The sequence below is a fragment of the Ctenopharyngodon idella genome, chromosome 5 (assembly GCF_019924925.1).
Source record: "Ctenopharyngodon idella isolate HZGC_01 chromosome 5, HZGC01, whole genome shotgun sequence".
NCBI lineage: Eukaryota > Metazoa > Chordata > Actinopteri > Cypriniformes > Xenocyprididae > Ctenopharyngodon > Ctenopharyngodon idella.
Genome location: NC_067224.1, coordinates 39,581,546 through 39,609,018, shown reverse-complemented (window position 1 = coordinate 39,609,018; position 27,473 = coordinate 39,581,546). Strand labels below are relative to the sequence as shown.

The 27,473-nt window shown below is 37.1% G+C and overlaps 1 protein-coding gene across 3 annotated transcripts in view; it reads right to left on the bottom strand.

Annotated features, from left to right (window-relative positions):
* Positions 1–25,997, bottom strand: part of nipbla (NIPBL cohesin loading factor a) — a 43,369-nt gene extending 17,372 nt beyond the window's left edge. Inside the window, exons 1-22 of one of the 3 annotated variants that reach the window (XM_051893499.1) lie at positions 25,841–25,997; positions 23,737–23,886; positions 18,938–19,103; positions 17,034–17,170; positions 15,789–15,900; positions 14,373–14,527; positions 14,209–14,264; positions 12,472–12,850; positions 11,477–12,211; positions 7,425–7,589; positions 6,775–6,942; positions 6,264–6,335; positions 6,075–6,164; positions 5,861–5,961; positions 4,621–4,707; positions 4,265–4,496; positions 2,245–2,396; positions 2,057–2,137; positions 1,083–1,183; positions 863–989; positions 667–749; positions 433–565 (exon numbers count right to left, since the gene is read on the bottom strand). In XM_051893499.1, the coding sequence (XP_051749459.1) occupies positions 433–565; positions 667–749; positions 863–989; positions 1,083–1,183; positions 2,057–2,137; positions 2,245–2,396; positions 4,265–4,496; positions 4,621–4,707; positions 5,861–5,961; positions 6,075–6,164; positions 6,264–6,335; positions 6,775–6,942; positions 7,425–7,589; positions 11,477–12,211; positions 12,472–12,850; positions 14,209–14,264; positions 14,373–14,527; positions 15,789–15,900; positions 17,034–17,170; positions 18,938–19,103; positions 23,737–23,800 (3,396 nt within the window). In that variant the 5' untranslated portion in view covers positions 23,801–23,886; positions 25,841–25,997. Of the gene's footprint in view, positions 1–432; positions 566–666; positions 750–862; positions 990–1,082; positions 1,184–2,056; positions 2,138–2,244; positions 2,397–4,264; positions 4,497–4,620; positions 4,708–5,860; positions 5,962–6,074; positions 6,165–6,263; positions 6,336–6,774; positions 6,943–7,424; positions 7,590–11,476; positions 12,212–12,471; positions 12,851–14,208; positions 14,265–14,372; positions 14,528–15,788; positions 15,901–17,033; positions 17,171–18,937; positions 19,104–23,736; positions 23,887–25,137; positions 25,669–25,840 lie in introns of those variants that run through there. The other 2 variants (XM_051893500.1, XM_051893501.1) reach the window with 2 other exon arrangements.
* Between the last annotated feature and the right edge of the window lie 1,476 nt (positions 25,998–27,473).

Sequence of the window (27,473 nt, the reverse complement as noted above, 5' to 3'; positions counted from 1 at the left end):
TAAGAGATTTGTACTAAGAGAGGAATGTTTATTTGCTAAGGCATCGACACAAGTAACACAAAGGATGTTAGTTGCCATAAATTTACATAAATTTGTCAACTAACCATTCAAAAACACCATGCTGCATACTAAAAGTTATTACTACTTCTCGAGTCTGTCTATCAGTGTCCGACTCCGCTTCAAACATATAAGGCTGAACACTGGTATTGACAATTTCAGACATATTGGCTGCCTGAGATTCTCCAGGTTTGTTGTTGCCGGAGTATCTGAAGTACGGGCTGTAAAGTTATGAATATAGATTTGAGATTGATGTCTGAAATCACTCAAAGCTCCATCATAAACTCCTAAGAGTTCATAAATATTAATTAATTTCATGTTTAGCATGGATGGGGGATTGTGCAGACAATGTGACAGGTTACAAACTGTTCTTACCAGTAATCTACCCAGAAGGCTCAGCAGTAATTCAGAGGCGGGCCACTCGGGTTTGTTGACCGTAGACAGCAGGTCCTGCACAAAGTTCTCAAACAGCGGCCTGTAGTCTTCCTCACCCTGTTTACTGCCACACCTGAGATGTAGTTACAAGACAAAAGCACATGCTGAGTACAACAAGAACCACATGCACACATATCATAAAGCAAAAATAGATAATGGAAAGGATGTTCTGACTTCTTGAGGAATACAGTGAGGAAGTTCTGAGCCGTCCGTCTGGCAGTTTCATACGAGTTGGTGATAAACACATCGTCGTCAACCTGATAAATGGATTAATCCAAATTGTTAATGCAGCCTGTAATCTACACCAGAGTTTATGTTGGTAGTAAAAATGCAAGACTAGTTTAACAGGTGTTGGGTGAGTAACTAGTACCTTCCTGTGATCATCTTCAGAGTCTTTGTCAGAGGGCAGATGGACCACGCACTGAATTAGTTGCAGCACCAGAGCACTAACCATCTGAATGTATATGGGCTCACCCTCTGCATCACTACTGTTCAACCTAAACACAAAGACAGAATCGACATGCAGGAAATGCTTGTTTATCACAGATCATTTTAGGCAGAGCTGCAATCCGAAGTGGTTGAATCAGTACCTGAAGTTCCTGAGACTGCGTTTGCTGGTGGGCAGTCTGGCCAAAGAGGTAAAGATCTCCTCTAAAATTAACTGTCTGTGCTTCTCATAACGAGAGAAGACCTGAGCCACGGAGAGAAGCAAAATGCCTCCATTAGTGTCATGTTTTGCAATATGTGAACCAAGCAGGAAACAAAATTTACAATGCAAACATATACTGGCTTTAAACAAGTAAATAATACAGTTGTTGAAGGTGAAGCATGTAGTTTGTGTCACCTAGCCGAACTACAACATGTAAAATTAGGCTACTCAACAAAAGGTCCAACATATTAGGAATACTTTTAGCTGTGTTATCATAAGTAAGCAACTGAGCAGGCTAACACAGTGTCTCGCTTATAATAAACCAATCCAACGTATCTTCCCACGTAATGCATTAGCCATGGTGCCTCAACGGCTAAACACCCTCTGGCTCTGCCTGCTACAGTAGCCAAACTCTTGCTGTAGTTTGAGCTGGAAAGTGATTGACAGATTTGAGCGGATCACTCTCAATGCTTTGGTGCCTGGGAGGCTCAATGTTTAGACTTTTGGGGGAGATAAATCCACGAATGCCATACTGATAGTAGTTAAGAGAATGTAATTTAACAAATTATCTTATATACTTCACCTTTAAGGAAGTATTAAATTTTTTCTTAGAAACTGTGACAGAATAAATTGTTTAAATCGCAACAAAAATAATAGAATGATTTTTTCTTTAGTTGAAAAGAAAATCCTGCCATTAAGACAAAATTAAGGAGCAAATTTGGAATGGTGATTTTGGGAGAAATAGCTAAACAATTTTGTTGACATAGTAGTGAAATATATTTTAATGAAATCATGCAAAATAGTTTAATGGCTGGTAAGCAATATTTATTCCCAATTTTCTTAAATGTTGAGAATGTATTCAATGCATGAAAGAATGAATGCACAGGGTTTTGCAGCTAATCTAAGAAAACATACCGCCGTCACCAGCTTTATGGCACAGAGCTGCAGCTCACTGACATTCTCCACAAAGAACGGAGTGATGCCCATTGAAGAGACCTGCAGAAGAATAAAAACACTATCAAAATCATAGAGTGATACAACATTTAATAAATGCCAAAAATTTAGTGAGTATACACAAGTACACTGCACCGATCAGTTCCTACCTGCAATATTGTTGTATCAGTCATTAGCTGAATTTCCAGCAGCTCTGAGATGTTGCTGACCACGTCACACACTTTGTTATAGAGCATGACGATAACTCTCTGCTTGGCGGTGGAGCACTTGGCTCGCTTTGCTTTGGAGCTAAGCAAGGAACCTGAAAACAGAAGATGAAGAGGTTTAGTAGTTAATTTACAATTACAAACACATTTAAATTTTATTTATTACAACAATGGCAGCAAATACCAATGGAAAATATCAAATGATATTATTAATATCATTATTATTTTAATAATAATAATTTTGATAATTTTAATAAATAATAATTTTGTTAATCTATACTATTAGGGCTGCCATCGATTAATGATTTTTCTGGTCGACTAGTCGTTGTTCATTTTAAGTGATTAGTTGATTAATTGCATGTTTATTAATAACCATATAAATCATAATATAGAGCCTTTAATGTCTATATAGCTTAATCAGTGTTCAAGCGCACGCATAAATCTTGCCACAGCGCACTGGAAGAAGTAATGATTATGAATGCGTCGGGGAAAAACAGCAAGGAGATTGCTTTAAGATTTTTTAATAATTAATTGATAAACTGGTGTTTTCTGTACTTTCGGCTGCAACGATGAAGTTGACAATGCTGACTCGTCATCTCCGCAGTAGTAGATGCGCATATATGCGTGTTTTATATAAATTACATAATGAAAATATTTGTTTTCCATTTGAATTGGTTCATTTAAAAGCAGATATTTTGCTTTCTATAGATATATTTTTCATGTCTGTGAGGCAAGTTTACATGGAGTTTCGGTTCTTTTTTTTTCTTTTTTTGGGCGCGCTCAAGTTCACAGAGAGAGATGGCAGAAAGTGCACCCTGTTTGCTTTCATTATTTTACATTGTTTTGTTGTTATTGTAAGTGCACACAAATAAAAGTAGACCCTTCACTGATTCAAAAGATGTATTACTCTTATCTGCATGACCAAAAATGATGGAGTATTTTAAGTGCGAGTGATTGCACCGGCGCCTCCATGTTAGCCGTTATGCAGTAAGCGCGCTACTATTCAGCTTTCACACTCCACACAAACACTTGAATAGCTTGCATTTTTCTAGGTTAACGTTACAGCGAGCAGCTTTTAACGATCTGTCCGTCACAGACTGCGTGGCTATTTTTTTCTCCCTGCGACTAAGCGACTAATAACATTTTGGTCAATTATGCCTTAATCGACTATTAGGGGACAGCCCTACTACTTATAATTTTAATTTATAAAAACATAAAAAAAAACTGAAACGGATTTTAAATTTAAATACATCTCTACAAACTCCATCAGACTGAACCAAAATATTTTACTTGGATGATCTTTTTCATTTTTATTAGTGATTATTTTTTTTAAATTAAGAAGTCAATTAATTCAACATATTGTCTTTTTTGTTTTACTTGGAGGGTACCTCCAAAGACTTTATATACAGAAAGATATTACTCATATTACTTATGATTGTGAGAGTGCAATGTGCAATATGGCGGAATAAGTCCCGCCTTCTAAATAAAAGAGCCAATCGCTAATTGATAAAGTCATCACGTCACTGCAGCTACCGTTAAAAGTCATTGTTCTAAGATGTGTGCTTATGACTGCACATGCCCATTGGCTTGTCTAGCCTGAAAAATAAGCATTTTTAATGCTATTTGAGCATAAAAAACATTTATGGGACAGTTCATGTCAGATTTGTTGCTGATTTGAAGTATGCTATTTAATTGTGAGTTCTGCAAGCAGTTTTTGAGATGTCAGGATTCCCCCATTCAAGTAGATAGGACTTGGTTGCCCGAAGGCATTGCAAATATGGCGTGAAAAGACTTCCCTTGAAAGGGTACCTCTGTTTTTAATACATTTGTCAAACAATCTTTGCGCTAAACCTATTCACTGTATTCAGTGTCTGAATGAATTGTTTGTGATTATTTGAACTTCACACTATTTAGACATTAGACTTAGTGTGAACAGGCCTTCAGCAGAAGTTAAGTGTCTCACCTCCTTTAGGGTTGACCCTGTAGACCGGATCATACTGTGGGTAAAGAGTGTTCTGCAGGTGGAACTTAGTGTACTGCAGAACTCTCTCTATCACATCCTCAATGTACACGGCTTTAGGCATGTGTGATGATGTCATGATGTTCAGTGCTGTCAGACACGCATCAGCTGATTTGGTCACACGCTCCATAATGAGATCCCGCCAGAGACGCTCCTCGTCCTCTCCCTCATTATCCTGATGAAGAGCAGAGGAGACAAGAGTGAGGAAAAGCAGTGGATCAAAAGTAAAGGCATCATTTGAAGTATGAAAGTGTCACCCGAGAGACAAATATGAATAAAAGGAACAAAGTTCTGTTTACAAGGTTCATGAGTGTAGAAAGACTGGCTCCATCCAGAATGTTCTTCTCCAGGATGTTCAACAGTTTCACCAGTTTATCAGAAGGAATCTGGGCATTAGAGGAAAAAAAAAAAAAAAGGAAAAACAAGATTAAGTCTTGACAAGATTTGGTTAAGAGAGAAGATGGAAAATGGTCAAACAAACAAAAAAAAAAAAACTAACAATGGAGTTCAGGGAAAAAGTACACTATCGTTCAAAAGTTTGGGGATTTTTAATTAACACTTATTTGGTAAATTGATCAAAGATATTTATGTTATAAAAGAGTTCTCTTTCAAATAAATGCTGTTCTTTTGAACTTTATGTTCAAAGAACTCTGAAAAAAGTATTAGTTTCCACAAAATTATTAAGCAACACTGGTAATAAGAAATGCTAAGCAGCATATCAGCATATTAGAATAATTTTTGAAGGATCATGTGACACTAAAGACAGGGGTAATGATGCTGAAAATTCAGATTTGGATCACAGGAATAAATTACATTTTAAAATACATTACAATAGAAAACAGTTATTTGAAATAATATTTGTAATATTTGTTTTTACTGTAATTTTGGTCAAATAAATAGAACTCACACAGGGTACGTTTCTGTATCAAAGAGAGTTTGACTCTTAAATCAATCTCTATTGCACAGTCTGTTGCCTATATTTGTTCTTCATGTTACTAAGTGCAAAAACCCCACTTTTACAAAAGGTACATACTCGAGAATGGCAGTAATGTAGCACGGTTATTTTTCAGAACAGAAAGAAAAAAAATATATTTTGGGGGTATGGAAGAAATACATGCTTGATTTTAATGTTATTTTAAGGTTGGGTAGAATTAAACAAATAGCAGAACTCAGCAGTTTCTTCACGCACCCCCCCCCCCCGTCACTTCACATACCCCAGTTTGGGAACCACTGAATATAATACAATTAAAGGGCAGAAAAGACCCTATAAAGGGCTTGTCCATATTGGGGAAGGGGCATTCTCATTCTACAAAAATAATTCCTTCAAGCAAGATAAGTCATCAATATTTTTGGTCCATTTTCCCAAGAGACAGACTGTAAACTAAATGTTTTTCAAATTTTAGTGCACTCTCTTATAGATGGCCTTTATAGGTGGACTACTATATAGATTGCTCATAGACACTGGCTAGCCTAAATCCCACAAAACTTTAAGTGCAATTTCATGGGGTTTTTATTACCGCATAAAAGAGTATCTCTTACCCTGCAAGTGATGCCCATGGCTTTTATCTTAGCAGATTCACTGCCCAATTCATTTAGCTGCTGTTTCCCCAACAACAGCTCCTGAGGGATCTCATCGTCATCTGAGAACACACAAACACATCAACACGGAGTAAGCGATGACCTTACTCAAAAACTGAAAGAGTTTTGGTGCAGAAACTAAAATATAATAAAAAGAGAGACATATTGACCCTACCCTGAGCAGTAAAGTCCACATCCTCAAGATTCTCAAAGATGTTGTCAATACTCAACGAGAACCTCTTAAAAGTGGACGAGTCCATCATTTCTGGGGGGAAAAAAAAGTGGAAAAATCAAGTGGTATTTAATGAGCTTCATTCTGACAGGGAAAACTCAGTGCAATGATGAGGGAGGTGAAAGGGTTTACCTTCAGGTGTTAGCTTAGGCTCATATGCTTTCCTCTTCTTCTGCTTCTCTTTCGTCTTTAAACGTCTTGCAACTGAAAGAATAAAAATCGCCAAATCAACCACTAATTGACATTTTAGAAAAATCTCAAATAATATGATGACACTGTAGCTTCACTAGGTTTTAGAGCAGAGCTTTTAATTCATTATTAAATTAAAATGGAGACTGAATTGTTTTTCTATAAATTGATCAAAAGTGACATTGAAGATATTTATAATGTTATAAAAAGTTCTATTTCGCATAGAGTTCTTTAAACAAAGTTTAAAAGAACAGCATTTGAGAAAAAGTATCACAGTTTCCACAGGAATACATTATATTTTAAAATTCTAAATATTACTGTTTTACTGTATTTTTGATAAAATAAATGCAGTCTTGGTGAGCATAAGAAAAATCTTACCAATCCCAAACTTTTGAATGGTAGTGTATATTATGCAACTAAAGTGCAGAATAAGACAGAATTGTTTTCTGCTAACCATCGCTAAGGCTGGGAGGAGGAGAATCTTGATCAGAGTCGTCGTATCGGCTGCCTGAGCCTCTGCGCGTATCAAAATTTCCTCTTCGATGTTCTCCCGAACTCCTCCGATCTCGATCCTCAAACTCCCATGTTCTATCGCGATCCTTCTTCTGACGTTTACGAGATGCTGGGGCAGAAAACATTGGCAGACTTTTTTAGACTGGACTGAGCAATTGACGGATTATTTTGAAATATGAATTTCTATCCAAACTTAAAGAAATTATTTTTTAAAGTTGTAAATAAGGCAAAAATTACTGAAGTACATTTTAAGAAAATATTTCAGTCTATCAACTTCAAAATTTCAAATTTAATTCAATGTGTTACTTGCTGTTTTTTAAAACAATTTTCATTAGAAAATTGATTGTAAATTTGACAATTAAATTCTACTCCAATAAGCAATCAGTTTTCTTAAATGGGTGAAATTATTATTACATATGAATGTGCCATGTACAGCCATTAATCCTGTTTAAAAAAACATCTCAGGATGCACCTCATTAACGTAGTTAAGAGAATGTTCAGTATTGTTAAGCACTGGATCTTGATTTGGCATTCGTCTTTGTGCGGGAGTTGACGGTGATCATTGCAGTAGTGGAAAGCAGTGCTACTCACAGAAATCCTCGTCCTCTGAGCTGTCCTCTGCATATTTAGGCCTTTCGTTAACAGTGCTGCGTTTGCGCTTGTTCATCTTCACCCGCTCACACAGGGGCATGGTGGACTCAATCTCCGCCAGCAGCTCAGGAGGAAGATCCTTCAGCACAGATGGGTCTATTCCACCTGTGCACAAAGACTTACATTCAACTTACACAGCCAACAGTGTTGTCACATTAATTTAGGGTGCTTTCACACTGGCATTTTAGTTCGAAACGGGGCACGGTTCATGGTTCACATGGAAAATTGGTAATGTGAAAGCTGTCATGCGGACCTGGGAGAGCACCGGGGTACTGAACCTAAAACTACCTGTAGGAGATGGTCTGAGTTCGGTTTGTGCTGGAACTGTGGCGTGATTCACTCTGCTGCACATAATGCACCAAATTAATAAAAAACACAATACACTGACCCGTGTTCTGTTTTCTATCATGCACCATGCACGTGTGATGATGCAAGATAAACGCAAATGCACCAGGGTTCAATAGAATCAAGTTGAGTGTGAAATCAGACCAATGCAGCGGGGGCAGGACTTCAGACTAACATTTGAGAGCAGTAGCACCGGTGCCACTAAGTTTTACAGATGGTGGCACCAGCAGCTGATTTGATAGTGCTGGGGGGATTTTTAATCAAAGTTAATTTAAATCATAATATTACTATTGTTTTGCATTAATAAGTGCAGTTACTAAAAAAAAAAAAAAAAAAAACATTTGTTTATTGGAAATTTGACTTGAATTGAGATGCAGATAAAATCAACTTTTAATAACAACAGTTACGAGCAAAAACCACAATTTTATAGGGAAAATTTAAATATTCTACTCTTATTAAATTTACCATTGTTCTTTTATAGTATCATACTGAACTGACCGACAGCTTCAGTGAATATAAAAGGAGAACTCTTTACTTGCTTTGTGTAATTCAGTCACAGTTTGAAGAAAAGTTTTTGTTTTTTTTATAAGACTTTTGTTTTTATAACCCTAACCCTTCCTACTTTTCCATATGTTAGGGAGTGGAAATTGCTAATAAGTCAGTAAGTGCTCTTCTGCCATCATCTACTGGTTATAGTGGTAATTTCATGTCTTTTTTTTTTTTTTTTTTTTTTTTATAAATAAAAGTTTGTTTGCCACAAAATGTTAGTTTTCCTACATCTTTAAACTTTTAGTTTTCCAAATCATTAAAAATAACATTAAAATTTGATAATATTTAGAGCTTTGAAGTGCTGGAAAACATGTGAAGCACTTGAAAGCCCTTGGAAAGTGCTTGAATTTCACTCTCAAAAGGTTGTACGAACCCTGAAATGAATAAAAAAATAAAATAAAATAAAATAAAAAAAAAACATTTCTGCCACAATACCATAGTTTCAATTACCATTGCTACATTCATGGTGAACGTTGGCGATTTGTGAATTGAAAAGCCTTAACTCGTTCACGGCACAATGTTTCTCCTGGTTTCCATTTCAGCAGTGTTTGATCTGATTTATAACAGAATTCTGCACTGAATCTGAATGCTTCCCATTAGATCTCGCTGCAATGTTATTAATTCTGCAGCGAATTTTGCTTTCTCACTGGGTCTCCTAGCACTGTGTAGTAGGGATGTAACCATTCACTCAACGCACGATTACGATTTACGATACTGGTTTCACGATTCAATTTTCTCACAATTTTTTTTACAAAGAGATTTAAATGAGAAAGTGTCTTTTTATTATTTCTCAGACAAAATGCTGCATATTTCTTTGTGAAATTGAAATATCTTTATAACAAAACTAAATTGAAATTTTAAAACAAATCCTAAATAAATAAATAAATAAATAATACTAATAAAAGAAATCTCTTCATATGAGTACATGAACAAGATGTTTATTTGCTCTATTACAGGCTGAACTATCTGTAGCCATTTAAAATTAGAGGCAACCACTGCATTTTAATCATGATCCTAACAAAGATGCTGCATACATGCAGCATAAGCAGTTTTTAATTTAAATTAGATTGTATAATTTTTAACACTGAAGCAAAAACATAATGTTCAAACTTTAGCTTTGTGAAATTATGCTACATAAAACTTCATAACAGCAGACGGGCTGCATCAGAACGCAAATTCACTGTCTTGACAGGAGGTGGCGCTTATGGAACAGCGGTAATACAGCGCTTCCATGGTTACCGCTATAAACCAAGCAAAGCTGGGGCTTTAAAATGCATTGTACGGAAGTAAGGCGAAAAGGAAATACCATCTAAACTTTTCTGAACACAGTCAGTTCCCCTCAGCTATACATTCATATAAACCCCCGCCCCCAAATGTATCGCGATTCATGTATCATCTCAACCAACTTGAATCATCACGTTTTAATCGATTTTCAACCGGTTCCGGATGCATCGTTACATCCCTACTGTGTATCAATGGTGTCGCATGCTCAAGATCGGCCACTGAGTACCTGTTCTGAGCTCGCGCTGCGCTATTATTGCTTCGACCTGGATAAATGGTCCGTACAGCGAAGCTCAAATGAGCAAAATGCGACCATTTGGTCGCAGTCTGGAGCCCTGACTAGGAACAACTGCGCTCAGACTCAGATGTGTCCAGTGTGAAAGCCCCCTTAGTAGGTGCTTAAAAGAGAATGTAAGCAAAAGAAAATACCCAAAACCAAAATGAGATCTCAATTTAAGTAGCAGCACCACACAACATTTTATACTTGAATAGTTCAACACGCAGTCCGCCTGCCACGGCAGAAATATTAGTGTGTGCCTATTACGATAATTATGGTAATATAAAAAGACCAGAAAGACTGTTTTTGTTCATTAAGTTGGCCAGCAAATCTGGATGGTTGTTTACTAAAAAATAGTTGAGTTACATCATTAGGCTCTTAAACGGCCATAACTGTAATCTTTTGAAGGCGATGATAGCCTGATATGCATGTTTAAAGGAGGCAAGCTAGTAAGACCTGTGCATGTAAACCTCACTCCTCTGGCCTCAAGAGGTGTGCTGACAACTGACACTAGAGACTGTGGTCTTTAGAGTCCATGTCAGCAAATCCGCCTCCCATGCCCGAGACGCTGGTTCGAATCCTGCTTGGAGTGGGTCGAGTAGGACCGGTTACATATGTGTGAATGTTTTATGTTTTTAAATTCACTGTTTTTTTGTATTTTTGTTAGGTTTAATTTGAAATGTAAAATTCGGACCTAATTTTACTCTTGTATTTCAATTACTCAAAATTTACTTAACTGATACTATTCTCTTGTATTAAAGTGTGGCATCATGATCAGTGTTATTATTATTAAATAAAAGTATTACAAATCCTTTTCATTAATTGATAAATTGGAAACAAACAAAATATATAAATAATAGATGAAAAACTTAAAGTTTTAGAATTAGAAATGCCTTGGCATCGAATGGAAATAAAATAAATTTAAGTATAAGGATTAAAATAACTAAAACTGAAATAAAAATTAAAGCTCATTCATTCATTCTATATACAAATTCAGAAAAAATAAAATTGGAAAAAGCACATAAAATTATTAAAACCAAAATTCAAACTGAAAATCTAAAAATAAAAAGCTAATTAAAAATATTAATAAATACTAAACACTAAAATAACACTGAACATGACAATCATACCAACAGCAATTCAACAACATCAGCTTTTACTAATTATTTAGTATTATTTTTAGATATCTACATAAATAACTAAACACAACCATGTATTTAACATTACTATTATTACCGATTTTCCTTTATGTATTCCACATTTCTAACCCAACACACATCAAAGTCTGGCTATATAAATGAGACACTTTCAGTGACATCCACTTATAAGAGCCATTTCAAGGAGTTAAAAAACCCAAAGCGGTAATGATTCAGCTCTTACCAGCTGGAAAACCCAAGAAACATTGTGCATAACTGCCCTCACACAAGTAGCCAAGTAAAATTTCTCACTGCCAGGCTGTTCATCCAATTCAAAAGGAAAATCAAAGTGGGAAACAGTCATTCAAACTGGAATGAGACAAAGATAAAAGGAGTTCCCCTACCTTTCCCAGATCTCCCAGAGGAGAGTCTGTTCTTGCCGGACTTGGAGCCACGCGAGTCTCTCTCTCTCATGAGCCTCTGCACTTCATCTATGGAGAGTTTCTGCAGAACAACCACAGGCTTGACGCTCTTCTTCATGTCCATCTCAGGTTCTAGTCTCTCCAGCCGCACACACGGTTGCTTCCAGCCTTCTGGAAGATCTCCGCCTCCGTGATCTCCCCCTTTTCTGATTTTGGGAATGGTGAAGTTCTTAAGCACTCCCGAACTGGTGTTTTCACCCAGCATGTATGGAGGAAGTTCGACCGGTTTACTCCCCGACTGAGCTGCACGCTGCGTGCTGACGTCGGCGTGCCGACCTTCAGGTCTGTGTTTCTGCCGCGGTGTATCGGGCTGCTTGTCATCATGCCGATGACGGTGTTCTGGAGCATGGTCATGCTTGTGTTTGACGGGCTTCGGGGTGACGCCCTCCTGCGGCTCCTGAGGCCAGCGCTGAGCCTCGCTGGCAGGGATAGGCATGCCCATGCATGCGTCCTCCACTCTTCCCGCTTGCTCCAAACTCACTTGCAGGCCCGGGCGACTGGCACTGGTGCCCGCAGCACTGGCCTCTTGAGGGGCCAGCCTGTGCCCAGCGTTAGCCCCTCCTCCCCCACCTGGAGCCCCAGAGCCTGAACCAGCTGTGCCAGCTGCACCAGGTTCCTGCGGGTGGGAGTCCTGTTTACGCTTCTTCAAAGGCTTATCTACAGAGAGAAACAGACATGCACGGGACATTGAATCTCCCGTGTCCAGGTCATATTTTACCCCCAAATTCTCATTACGGTAATGTCCATTATAATAACGAGAATAATTCCTATTATTGTCAACGGTGATTCTCAGATTCACATTACTGTGACGGTTATATTTATTATGAAAATTTTCAAGATATTTAAAACGTTTGCTGCATGGTTAAAAAATAAGCTGCAAAAATTAATTTTTAAAGACAACGTGTTTAATGACATACCTTTGTCCTGCACCTCTTTAGCGCCACGGTCCGTTTCCATGGCCGCTTCACTTTCCATCCTTTCTATTGCGGCAAGAGCCTCCACAAGTTCTCCTTCTGGGTCTGAGCCTGGGTACATTCCCCCAAGCTCCACCTCCGCTGGCCTCGTCCGTGACTGCCTCAGGATCAGCTTAGTGTGAGTTAGTGTGTCTTTTGACGGCGAGCCCACCATATCATACACTGCAGCCTTATCAGCGGTGTCCCGCTCTCCCTCATTAGGCTTTAGACCGCGCATCTTTTCCGGGGAGCCCAGATGCAATTCTTGAGCTCCATCACAAGGAGGGGTGTAAGGTGGAGATGACTGCAGTATGTGAGACGTGAAACCCGTCCTCATCTGATCCTAAGAGTTTACAGAGAAAAAAAAAAAACAATCAGAACAGCTTCTTAAGGAGTGTCTGTTACATTGAGAACAGACCATCTGATCACAGTTATTTGATTTAACCACAGGTATTTCAGATAACCACAATTATTGTGTTCAAACAATGTTGCTCTGCTGATTTCCCAGTAATTTTGTCACTTCATCACTTATTTTCAGTAGCTATATAAGCTTTACAGATCAGGAATGTGTTTAAACAAGTTTTTCAGGCTTGTTCAGTTAACCATATACAATTTTTGCACATGCACCTGTGGAACAGTCCTTGTCACAGTTCCAATAACTTAGGACATTAAAGAGACCTTTCTACTGACTCTGAATAACACCAGGAGAAGGATGCCTAGGGTCCCTGAACACCCGTGTGAACATGCCATAGTCCTGCTGCAGGAGGCATGAGGACTGCAGATGTGGCCAGAGTAATTAACTGCAATGTCCGTAATGTAAGACACCTGACACAATGCTACAGGGAGACAGGAAGGACAGCTGATCATCCTTGCAGTGCCAAACCAAATGTGACCATATGTACCCCCAGATGTGTTTGAGAACTTGCAAGAGCCTTGGCGGAAGAGTGGAGTAACATCTCACAGCAAGAGCTGGCAAATCTTTCTCAGTCCATGAAGATGAAATGCACTGTAGCACTTGGTGGACAGCAGCTGGTGGATACACCACATACTGACTGCTACTTACTGACTGCTACTTTTGATATTGACTCCTGCTCTGTTCAGGGACTCATTCTATTTTTGTTCGTCAAATATCTGTGAACGTTGTTCAATTTGGCCATTTCCACCTGGTATTAAGATGTGTTTTGGTCGATTGTGATCCGATCGACCAAAATGCATCTTAATACCAGGAGGAAACAGGGCCTTTATGTCTCAGTTGTTGAACCTTTATGTTCATACAAATATTTTGACAAATTTGTTGGAAAAAAAGCTTTTGAAAGTGGGAGGACGTTTCTCTCTTTTTTGGAGTATGTGTGTGTGTGTGTGTGTATATGTATATATAGAACATTTACAGCCTTTTTTGTGATGGTCAATCTATTGTGATTGTTTCAATTATTTACAGAATTAAATAAATTACTTTAATATGTAAAGGTGTCAAGTGTATTAATCTTGCACTGCACGTGACCACCAAAGGATTTAGTTAATCAGTCATTTCTGACATGTAATAAATGAAGCACACAAAAAAGTATGACAATTTGTATGACAATTATTCATCATAATAGTCATAGCCCTAAAACTGACAATTAATCATCATAATCATAATTATTTCTTAGACAATTAATTGTCAGCCAAATTTCATAATCGTGACAGCCCTAGAATTTCTACCTTATTCTCATGAACATTTCTCATGCCTCCTGGAATCATCGGACTTGCTACTGAACCTGGGAAAAAACAGAACGAAGTCTAAATGAGCCAGAAAACTTAGAAAGATTTTGATGCATGGAAGAGCAGCTGTATAGGGCTGCCTATGTGTGCATCTTTGTGCAGACCTTGCTGTAGGTGCTGGTGTTGACTGTAGGCTGGAGGGTGTGGGTACTGTCTGTAGCCGGTAGCAGGGCTCTGGGGGGCATATGGGCTGGGCACTGGGCTGCTCTGCTGAGGCAGAAACCGTCCACCAGAACCAGGCTGCCCCGCCACAAAACGCCTATCATAAGGAACAGGAGAGGACATGGTCAACAAGGAGACTATTAAACCTACTTGCCATCAATGAATTGCTAAAAAATCAATTATTTATTTTAAATAATTTTTCTTCATAAAAAGAAAGAAAATGAAAGGGTAGACAAATAAAATGTATAATCATCAAGCTGATAACGTTTTATGTTAAAAAAAAAAAAAAATCTAATTGGGATTTTTTCGGATACAAATTGTGATTGCGAATTAAAATGTAACAATAATAATTTTTGTTATTAGTAAATTAAATTACTAAAATATAATTAATAAATTAAAATAAGAAATATTACTATTGTTTTTTTTAAAGTTTCTCTTTTGTTGACAACAGCTGGTTTACAAGAACTTCTCATTACAAGTTTGGGAATATGATTAGCCGCTTTTCCACCGTCGGGCCGAACGGTTCTTAGAATGGTAAGGAACGGTTCCAGTTGTGTTTCCACTGGAGCCTGGTACGGCACGGCACGATTACAAGCCGTTCTCGGCCCGGAATCGTGCTGGTAGAATCCGTGAAGTGAAGTTGCCACACAGGATTGGTCACTTGTGACCCAAACTGTGGAGCAGCATTCACATTTACATTTACTCATTTGGCAGACGCTTTTATCCAAAGCGACTTACAAGTGAGGAATACAACAAGCGAGTCGTCATGACGAGGCAAATAGACACAAAAAGTGCTCACAATACAAGTCTTAGGTAATGCTCAGAGTATCATAAGCTACAATAGAGAGGGATTAGAGGAAGTGAAAGGATAGGTATAAAATTTTTTTTTTTTTTTTTTAATTTTATTAAGATGAGGTTAACCAAGCAGTGAACCAAGCTGCTCCCCGACACTGAAAACAATGGATCATGAGCTGCTCGTGTGATGAACACAGTGCCATGCTTCACTCTGAAACATGCAGTACATTTACGTATTTAATTCAATCACAGTCTTCAAGATTTGATATTCACACTAAGCAATACTGCGTTTTAGGTTTTATTCTGATTCATCAAGCAGCCCTATGTTAAAGCAATGTTGACATTTATATTTGTTTTCTCCATAGCATAGCATTAATGTGTTAATACCAAAATAAATCACACATTAAACCCCACACGTAACATTGTTTTTGAAACATGCTGGATGCTGGCTATAATAATAAATAACAGCAGTTGTTGGTTTGTTTGGTTCAACAAAATGCAACTGGACGTGACACAAACAAGCAAGTCCTTCACATGAAAACTGAATTAGAAAGCAGGCTCACCCAGAGGGGCTGTGGGACATAGAGGCCTGCTGGTAATTGGCAGAGGCTGGGCTTCCCTGCATGGAGCCATGCGTGATTTTATACGGCGGTGCCATTGACTGCTGACTTATACCTGTGGAAAAACAAGAATGTGAATAATGGCCTGGATGAGTACCAACACAATTGAGATGTTTACTAAATGTCTAAATATGGCTAGCTTTGCTTCTAAAGTAGAAAAGAATGACATCAATCAAGTCATTAAGTAATCGCAATGAAGTCACAGAACATAAAACAAGATATTTTAAAATAGATGAGTTTGCAACATATTATAACTTTCTCACACAACATTTTCTGACACATATCCGCTTGGATTGTTTTGTGATGTGGTCAATGTAATGCAGGTTTTGTAAAAAGGCTGTTAGTGAAGAATGGAGCAGTGGCAAGTATATTGGATGTGGATTTATTTATTTAAATATTGACTGTTTTAACACACACTAACAGTTACGTTATGGAGAAATAATTAATTTGGTTTTCTTCTCTGTTGTTTCAAAATTATTTTCTTAGTATAATGGAACATCACAAGGTCATAAAAAACAATTCCTCTTTCTGTAGTCCTAATGGTAACTGTGTTTTGGGAGAGAAAAAGGAGGCAGAATCTGTCTTATCAGAAGGACACAAGCTGTAGAGAGAAAATAAAACATTCTGTAGGCAGACACACATATCATTACATGCTTAGGTGGGAGTAATGATATTTATAAGATGTAGAGAGGAAGACTCAAGTAGATAAAGATCCATTTACATACCCAATCAACTGCAATGGTCTTTGTTCTATGTTCAATGAATATGTATGATTGTACTAAATAAATACTTTGTTTTAAAGACTACCTGGGCTCACATGAGAAAAATACAATTTTGCTTGATTTTTACCGCTGAGTGACCTGACTTCATCTTACAGGTGAATTTCCACCACATGCACCCATCAGTTAGAATTGTTACAAAAGCAAAAGCAAACACAGCACAGTATTGTACATAAAACTGTTATTTCCTCAGGTTGAACTTTCTACTGACTCTGAATAACACCAGGAGAAGGATGCCATGGGTCCCTGAACACCTGTGTGAACATGCCATAGTCCTGCTGCAGGAGGCATGAAGACTGCAGACGTGGCCAGAGCAATAAACTGCAATGTTCGTAATGTAAGACACCTAACACAAAGCTACATGGAGACAGTAATATCCGTTTCCCTATGTGCTCGAAATGACTCTTACCTGCTTGGGCCGGATACTGGGGAGTGCTGGGTGCAGTCTTATTCCTGAAAATGTTGGGGTTCCTGGACAGCAAAAGCTGCAGCAGAACTGGAACATCTCCCTCCAAATCATCACTGCCAAGGCTGTCCTTCAGCTCTCTGTGGAAAACACATCAGATTTGAGACACACAGACCACAGAGTACAAAGGGCCCTATGATTTCCACAGAAAATGCAGATGGAATCACAGAATCCAGTTATAAAAATGGAATTTACTATATAACATGGAATCTCACAAAGTTTGGCAAATTTTGGATTATTAAATCAAAAGTAGGGCTGTACACTTAAATGTGATGTGGACTACCGTAAATATTAAACTGCAGTTCTTCCTGTTTCCTTGCAATAGTTTATTAAATCATTACTGATAAAACAAAATAGTGTGATGTTCCTATAAAGAATCAAGTTTTAATTTAAACTGTAAACCTCTTGTACAGCACTTCCTAGAATTTAATTTGATTACATTTTAAAAGATTAATTAAACTATTAATTTTATGCATTAATTTGGTACCACTTTTTCCTGATAAATTAAAAACAGAATCCAAAAATATAAATATATTTATTTATTATTATATGAATTGTTGAACGTTTTATAAATTCAACTGATTAGACAACCATTTTGATTATTAATTAAATTTAATTAAACCATTAAAATCCAGAGAGACTAAAACGGAAATTAAGAACAATGAATTGGGAAAAAATAAAACAGATTTCATAGGGCCCCAAGTACAGATAGACCTGCATGTGCAGAGAGTTAAAGGATTAGTTCACTTCAGAATTAAAATTTCCTGATAATTTACTCACCCCCATGTGAGTAAATTATCTAAATAGTCACGCATTATATAATCACGTAGGAAAGGTTACACGTGATGTAGGCGGAAGTACCAATCTAGTGTCTACAAAGCGAATGTGCAAAGACTAAGTCAAACGGCTTTTACAAAAAAAAAGGTAAAACAACGATGTCGGACGATTTTGAAGTTGGAGAAGAAAATGAGATGGAGTTTTTCTACTGTGGTACTTCCGTCACGCGTGACCTTTCCAACATGATTACGTGGCACATCGCAGAGTTAGTGCAAGACGAGCATTTGTGGTTAAAATGTATATAATTTTTTTTTTTTTTTTTTTTAAATGATCGTTCGTTTCATTAGATAAAATCCTTATTCCTCGTCTGGGATCGTGTAGAGCCCTTTAAAGCTGCACTGAAACTGCAATTTGGACCTTCAACCCATTGTACCCCAGTGAAGTCCACTATATGGAGAAAAATCCTGGAATGTTTTCCTCAAAAACCTTAGTTTCTTTTTGACTGAAGAAGGAAGGACAAACATCTTGGATGACATGGGGGTGAGTAAATTATCAGGAAATTTGAATTCTGAAGTGAACTAATCCTTTAAGCCCAAAGTATGCTTTGGCCGTCCACGTTCTCTAACACGCCACGCACTGTCCACATGACGTAATTTATCCACATCGGGAGGGTCCGCGGACGTCCGCGCACACAATGAATGTTGAAACAGAAGAGTCCACTAGGTGGCAACATACACAGTTGTGATGTACTGTAAAGTAGTCCAATAAGAGTGTGTAAAGAGAGACAAAGCAGCATATCCTTCTCCATCGTTTCTGTTTTGGTTCTCTAAACTTTGCATGCAATAGAAGATCAGCTACTTTCTTCTATCCTTCTGAGTGAACTGTGCACGTCGAGCGCGTCCATCCGCGCTCATCCGCTGTTGAGTACCGTAAGCTGTGCGAACATGACCGTGCGTAATGCGGAGCAGAGTGTGAAAAATTAAGTATACCAAGGCCTTTAGATAGGCAGAGACAGAAAAGGCATGCAGGTGTGTGGTTTATGTACAGGGCAAATGTAAGCAGAAACTCACATGTGCTCCGTGGAGACCTGGCTGAGGCTGCTGGCAAGCTGAGAGACCAGAGTTTCATCCCTGCAGCCCATCAGACGCCCCACTTCCTCAGCTACACGGCCGCTGTACAGCAGGCTCTTAGTGGTGGTGCCCGGTAAAGGGGAGGGCAGGGGCAGCTGGTTCAACACTGTACACAAAAACAGAGTGCAATAAGGCCATGTTTTCTTTATTATAAGATCTCCCAGGGTAGAAATCTAACAGGCACCTATACTGCAGTCAGAGATGTTCTGACGCACCCAATGTAAAACACCCCTTTTATAGCATACATGAATCAGAGTCCATGAAAGCAACTTCTTTTCAGCAAAATTCGAAAAAACAACTCTGAAACCAGAATAAATTACTCTATATTAAACAGGACCAAAGTAACATTTATAGCATACAAATTTAAGGTAATACAAATATAAATAATATAAATGAGCTTTTAGGAAGGAGTGGACAGTATGAGCAAAATGTTATAACAATATAATAGAAAAAAGTATATATATATATATATATATATATATATATATATATATATATATATATATATATATAATAACCATGTGCAAAACATCTGTTACTTTGGATATCACTACATGGCACCCAAAGAATAATGTTATTGTTTATATATCAGGGATGGTCTCTTTATTCTATTGTATTTATTTGTGCTGTCGTTTGTAATTTGCTTATTTGTTCTTATTTTATTACTGAATGTTTACTTGTCTTTTTTTTGTAAATGTAGTTCAACTATTTAAATAAAGCCTCCCTGTGCTCAAAGTTATGAGATGATAAATTATCTGTATGGTGGTATATATGGCAGTTTTCCCCGTGGTATCAAAAATGGTATCGAATATCAATATTTTTCAAGGTATCGTATCGAAGTTGGAAATTCCATTATAGTGACAACACTACTGTGACCCATTAAAAATAAAATTAATTTTCCAGGCGTTTAGTTTTATATGTTCTAATAGCAGCATAAAGAACAGAACATGAGGATTCACACATCATCACACTACGCACCTGCAGCGCTTCTGTGAACGGAGATTAAACTGTGCGAGAAATAGTAACCTATAGGCTGAGTTTTGGTTTATTTTTGTGACACACAAACAAAGAAACAGAGATGGCAAAAAGCGCATCCTGTTTGTAGGGATGGGCGATTTTTCAGTTTTTTTCGATTAATTCGAATTTAATGTTTTGCCTCGATTTTATTATTTTTTAAATCGAGAAATCGCAATTTTGAATGAAAATGTTACCAAGCGTTACAATTAGACATGTTGACAATACAGCAATGATAACCGTATTAGGAAAAGAAAATGATCCGACCTCATGATGGCGCCGGCGCACCTGATTAACCGCTCTCATGACGTTCTATGAACATAGAACACATCACTATTCTTAAGCGGCTGTTCATTCAGAAATGCTTTATTGCGTTATAAAAATGAGACGCAGGCAGTGGAACGAGAAAAAAAGGCAAAGATATTAAACACGAGTTGAGCTTTTTTTTTTTAACTTGACCGCCGTGTTTTTCGAATGCCGTTTCATGGGTGAGACGCTGCAAAAGACGCGAGACACGATGGCAACACCCAAACATGTCCGCCAAACATAAAAACAATAGGACAAATAGCGCAATGGAATGCAAAAACCTGTAAACCTGTTTGATATTTCATGTTTGCATGATGGTGACAGGCTAAAAGCTGCTGTTGTTTTCTGTTTTTACAAAGCATTTGCTGTTAATAATAGCCTATTACTGGTGTTATTTATTGCTATTACTTTTTGGCTAAAAAATATTTAGCATTTTCTTATTTTATATTATTTCTGATTATATAGAATGTGTTTAAGATAAGTCTGTACAACATTTGCCTTCATATTTCAGGCATATTTTCAAGATATTTAACAAATTGTTTTACATTTACACCATGTTGATCACTTCATGTGTGTTGCTCATTCTTTTTTTTAACCAGATTGTTAATAAAGAGAATGTTACTTAAACCATATTGTAGTTAAGTTAAGTTGACTAGTTAAACAGTATAAAAAAAAAAGAAAAAAAAAAAAAAGCACAATATTTTGTTTTTATTGTGAATGTACACAAATAAAAGTAAACTTTAGTTTAACATTAGTTTCTAATGATGTCTTACTCTTATCTGTATGACCATAAATGACAAAGTATTTTAGGTTGCTTCAAGTGATCGCGCAGGTGCTTCACGCACACACGACATTATCAGCTCTTGCAAACTTGACATCACAGCCTGTTCATTATCAAAATAAAAAAAATCAGTCAAAACATATTAAAAAGTTTCACTGCTCAATTTAAATAGTCCGTAGTACAATCTGTGCCAGTCAGCGTGACCACCGTCCCACTGTTATGCCAAGCACATTTCTGCGCATGTGAAAGATGCTGTTTTACGTGGATATGGGAACGTGAGTAAAGTAAGCCTAGTTTACATAATAAATAACAGTTTAGCATTCAGATAAATCGCAAAAATGGAAACATTTGGATTTTTGCTAAATGAGAGAGGTAGCCAGTTTCTGTTTCACTTTAAATTGATTCATTTTGGCTTGATTGCAATGATTTGCATTCTTTTATTCTTTATAGCTTCTTTTATTTTTAATTCTTGTTCTGTTCTGATTATCGTTAAATTTAAAGGATTTATTGTGGCGTGAGGGGAACTAAAACAGCCTATAGCTATGTTTATTGTGTTCATAATGTTTGCAAACATGTCACTTTATTTAGGCCTACCGGTATTTTACATTAATGTAATAATAAAATGCGACTTATACGCGAATTATCATTTTTTCCTCTCTCAAAAGCTCAATTTTATATGTGTAGTGTAGGGGTTATTTCACGATATGAGAAATATTATTATTTAATGATAACGATATGTATCACAGTATAGTTAGTTTAGTATAGTTAGTTTAAACTCTCGCTCTGAGTTTGCATGTTTTGATGTCCACATGTTCTAGATCAAGAAATTACACTGGCTGTAGCATCTCTATTGTAAAGAAGTGGCCAAATATTAAAGATAAATGGACATTTGAATTAAATGTTGTTTGGCCAATATTAAACAAGGATTTGATCCTGCTGTAAAGAGTAACAACAACAATCACCAGTCCATTGACACCCTCTGCAGGCATTTGATTTTATATATATATATATATATAGAGAGAGAGAGAGAGAGAGAAATAAAGATGCTTCATATACCGCTCTGCGCTTTGAGAGGGATGTGGGACACGAGCAGAAAAGAGACCATCTCTTTTCTAATATCTTCATGTTTTTTCCTGATGTTACAAGCAACTGACACTTGTTGTAAAAGGTCTTAAAAGCGAATTTTATCTTCCGCAGGTGCAAGACATTCAGGCTATGTTTGATTTTGCGCTGCCAGAGAAAGCGAAACTAAAATCACCAGCATGTGTGAAAAGCACTATACAAATAAACATGACGTGCCTTACCAAGTCTAATAACAAGGACAAGCTGTGTTAAATAGAATGTTACGTGCAAGCAAAAAAGGTAACTGTTCTACAGCATTTTTTTCTACTTTACCACAGTAAAGAAATGCAAATAAAAAAGGCCTAATTAAAAGCGAACCAAAGGAAGAAATATTTATAATCCCCTGTGAAAATGAAGATTTGGAAAAAGAAACAAGAGATTCCATGTCCAGTGGAATAACTAATGGAATATTGTTAAATTAGCTGATAATTGGGTGACCAGATCGCAAAACAGAATACAAAGCCGACAAAGCTTAAATTTATGGACTCACGTACCTTTCATTCAGCCATGGCTGTGACGTAACATTTAATTGCTAACCTATTATTTCTTATGTAAACAAAGCTTTGTGCTTCATTCGTGTCATAATATTCACGTAAGACAGCATTAGTATACCAAAAAAGAATAAGAAAAAAAAGAAAGAAAGAAAAAAAAAAGTGTTTTGGCGTATCACCACCGGTGCTACTCGGCCACTGCGGTGGTGCAGTTGTCAAGTTTACCAGCACAGCCCTAGATATAATACATAATGTACGTAATATTATTACTTTATGTATTTTAACAGTGTTGTTCAATAAAACTACATAATTACTTGCTTTTGATACTTTATTTTAACCAATTATTAATGCCTCATTGTTATTATTTATGTATTTTAAATCATTTTAAAGGCTATTGTTCACTTAGGTCTAGTTTTATTACCACAAAAAATATCAGATTACTCGATTAATCGTCAAAATAATAAACCGATTACTCGACTACCAAAATAATTGTTAATGACAGCCCTAGATTAGTTAAAACATTTCAAAATACACCTGCATTGTTTTGCATTTTGTGACCTTCAGTCGAATAAAAGACTATTTTTCCAGTTTTACATTTCGTCAATGAAGATTTCTTAAAAATAGTGTTAAAATATCATCCCGTTCTCGTGAACCCAATATTGTGTATCATCTAGTGAGCTAAGTGCCACACCCCTAGTAGTCACTGATAAGTATAAAAAAAATAATAATCAATAGTATTATATTTGACGGTCATTTTTATTTCCCAATTTCCTCATTTGCAATGCCTCATGGGATGAATTGTTCACTCACACATAAAATAATTTAAGTACACAGATTGCAAAGTTATGGTTCATCTTGCAGATTGGTTCATTGCTTATATTGTACAATTTGTCAAATCCCTACAGGAAAATTAAGGGGAAATTTTTTTTTTTTAAATTCTAGAACCAAATCCACCGAAAATGTGTGCGGTTACTATTGCGCTCCATTGGCCAGTCAAGTATGAGTAGTGTGATGCGTGTACTTACAGTCAGTGAGACCAGCGATCCCAGCAAGGGTTGTGATGGGCACATGTGGCATGTCCCCATTCATACTGACGGCTGGGCACAGAAGTCTTATGCACACAGAGTTCCACAGAGATATTTATACGCTGACCATCCCTCACATCTCACTCAATCCTACAAAAAGAAAGAGGGTTTGCATGAGGTTATGGATGGGATGTTTGCCTTTTCAAACAATTCTGTGCATTGACTTGACTAGATCAACATAAATTATACACTCGTTTCAAAACAGACACCATGCTTCCTGGCAGAATCAGTCCACTCAGACTTACTGTCTGTAACAGGTGTATTGATTTCTATGTACACTAACTACCATCATGGAGCATCATGTGAGACAGATAACATCTACAAACAGTGCAGACAGCCTAACGGACACACCCACTCTGGACTGACAGAAGATGGACTGAAGACACACCCCTCTATTAGATATGCAAGCCCAACCCTGTCTCCCAAAGGGACCAATGACAGCTGGGAGATTGACAGCACATAGTAAGCACAAAAGAGGAGATGCTAAGAAGCAGACCTCACATAATTTAACTAGAACACATTTTACACTTAAGCAAAACAATATACTACATCACTGCTCAGAGGACAACAAGCTGTGTGTGTTTGTGTTAAAAAAAATGCTAAATGCATTTCAAATAAAACAATCATAAAAACCTCTTCCATGTTTTCAAAAGGAGATGCTACAGTATCCCAAGAATGCATTTCCGCATCCGGGCTATTTAGAATACATTAATATTCATGAATCATTTACATGTGAAACTGTATTCGGAAGGTAAACAGTCCAGAGATGATCTCTGACGGGCAGATTACAAATGCAAACGGGCATTTCTGTTGCACTGTCCCTTTAAATGCCAATACTTCACTTATTTATATTCATGAATCCATTCCGATCGCTTGCATGCAGGTTTCATGACAACAACTCGGCAGCGATATGCACATAATGCATAATTTCATAATCAAACCTTGTTGTCGCTAGAAAATAAAACTGCACAATTAAAAAACGATTTCAACGTCTAAAGCGATCACATATTTATATTTTATATCGAAAACACGGTGAAAACGAATTTCAGTTTGCCTAAGTTCTGAATGCAATTATGACTGTGACTAATTTATGTTATTATTCGCTAAATCGTTGATGCAAGATGCTATTAAAGGATTTGGCAGGTCATACAGTGGAGTGAAGCATCACATCTGTACAAACAGGGTGACACAAAATGACCAAAACACAGTGTTGACAAGTCGATCGCTGGAGAGAGGAACCATTCATCCTCAAAGCGTTTCGCTGACGTTTATTCAGCCGTAATGACTCAAAACATGACGAACATAGAGAAGTTATGAACACCAGATATTGTAAATATTTACCATAACAAGCATTCAAGTCGTTCGTGGGTAAATGAAAGATGATTAGAGATGATTTTGACTATTAGCAAAGCGTTAGCTCGGGACTTAATAGATTCCTTACAGATGCTCGCTAGTTAGCATTGCTCTGATCTGAAAGGTGAATTTTTTATAGAAACCCGAGCCGCTTGTGTTCTTACTTATTCAAATAACAAATTCAGTTATTTTATATACAATTTTCTGTCAAAAGTTTAGTCATTTAGTGTTAACAAACGATAGCTTCTGCTAAGCTAAACATTCGCGAAAGCTAGTTCGGCTACGCACATCTTTCTGTCTCCCTTCGCGAACAATAAAAACACTTTTTGCTTTCCTCCATTCTTTCCTCACGCTGTACGTCGCGCGACGAAACGTTTTCGGTCATCACAGTGCGCGTGGGATATTTGTATATAATCCGTTTGAGTTTCCACACAAAAACACTCGCCCGTGTTTGTGTCGCGAGGCCTCCGCGAGCTCCCCAGAAGCCTCGGACTCTACGCACGAGCGCGACGCCGGGTCACGCGCTTCCCGCCACGGGGGCGCGCCGGAGGAGAACGACTAGCCGAGCCGTTGCGACGTTCGTCTCCTCAGAGCCGTTCCGTCGAGAAAAACAAAATGGAAATGTGTCGAAATGTGGTAAGGGAACGCGAAGACGGACTTAGCAGGAATTGTGAGAGGGTTTCATATTTACCTTAGCTTGGGGTAACTTCAAAGAAGAAAAAAATAAGGGGACTGTTGTTGGGATGAGAGCTTGGTTGTCGGTCTGCTGTAAGTCTCTGGCTCCCCCTCTCTGCTATAAAAAGATCAGCGCGGGCTAGCGGGGTTTGTTTAGCCGAGCCAGCTAACAACAAGCCAACTCTATCTTTATCTGGGGTGGGGGAGGTCAGGCTGTCTCTGATCACACTTTAAAAACATTTAATCATGGAGCAAAGTTTAATTCAGCTCCTTATTAACTAATCGCGTAAATGTTCGTAAAACACATTTTTGTGCGTCTTTGTTTCACAACAAAAAGCCCCACAACTGATGCTTTGTCGCTAGTCAGGGGGAATTGTAGGTTGACCGGAAATACAAATACTAAAAACGTGATTATTTTTTCCCGCAGATTTGCTGCTTACAATTTCCAGTATGTTTCAGTCAGGTGCGAAAAACACATACAACTCAGAGCCCAAATGATTCAAGATATTTTTTATTCTAGATTTTTTTAAATATATATTTTACATCCACACATATTAATAGTGTTATTTTCAATATACTTAATACACATACTATAATATATATATATATATATATATATAATATATATATAATATATGGGCATTATAAATACTATTACATGATATGTACTGAGGTGGATGTAAAACAAGAATAAAACGCATATATAAATATTTGTGAGTATAGAGAGAGATAATAAAAACAGTAATTTATCTGAAATAGAAAGCTTTTGTAACATTATACGCTACCATTAAAAAGTTTAGTGTTGGTTTTTTGGAAAGAAATTAATACTTTTATTCAGCAAGGATGCATTAAATTGATTAAAAGTGACAGTAAAGACATTTATGTTGTCAAATCAGCATATTAGAATGATTTCTGAAGGATCATGTGACACTGAAGACTGGAGTAATGATATTAAAAATGTAGTTTTGCATCAGAGGAATAAATTACATTTTAAAATATATTCAAATAGAAAACAGTTGTTTTAAATTGTAATATTTCACAATATTACTGTTTTTGCTGTATTTTGGATAAAATACAAGAAACTTCTTTCAAAAACATAAAAATCTAACCGATCCCAAACTTTTGAATGGTAGTGTATATTACACATGAAGTATGATGCATATAAAAAAATTAATGGGATTCCTTAGCAAAATTTATAATTTATATGACCCTCAGAATAGAATATTAGAACAGAATATAATTGAATAGAATATTGGAATGCCTCAAACATCCTATTGCATAATCAAGAAACTACTATAAATTATATATATACTGGGGGAACCGGTAGTAGTCTTCAGTGTTGTAGGAACTTACGGGTTATAACTTTATATAGAGCCCTGTCCTTTGAGCCTTTCTGTAGCTTCACTTCTCACCACTGGGTGGCGACTTAGTATAACGATTAAAGCTAGTGGGCACACCTGTAGTTTATTAACTACTTTCTTTGGATTTATTGGTCTTTTGAAGTGAAATAATTCTGTGTAGCTGTATGAAATATATTTAGCTATAATATCATGACTTCCATTAACCATTAAATGTCATATTTATCCCAATGGTATTCAAGTCCAGAATGAAAATGCCTGTGCATTTTCTCAAGAAAGCACTGTTCTTCT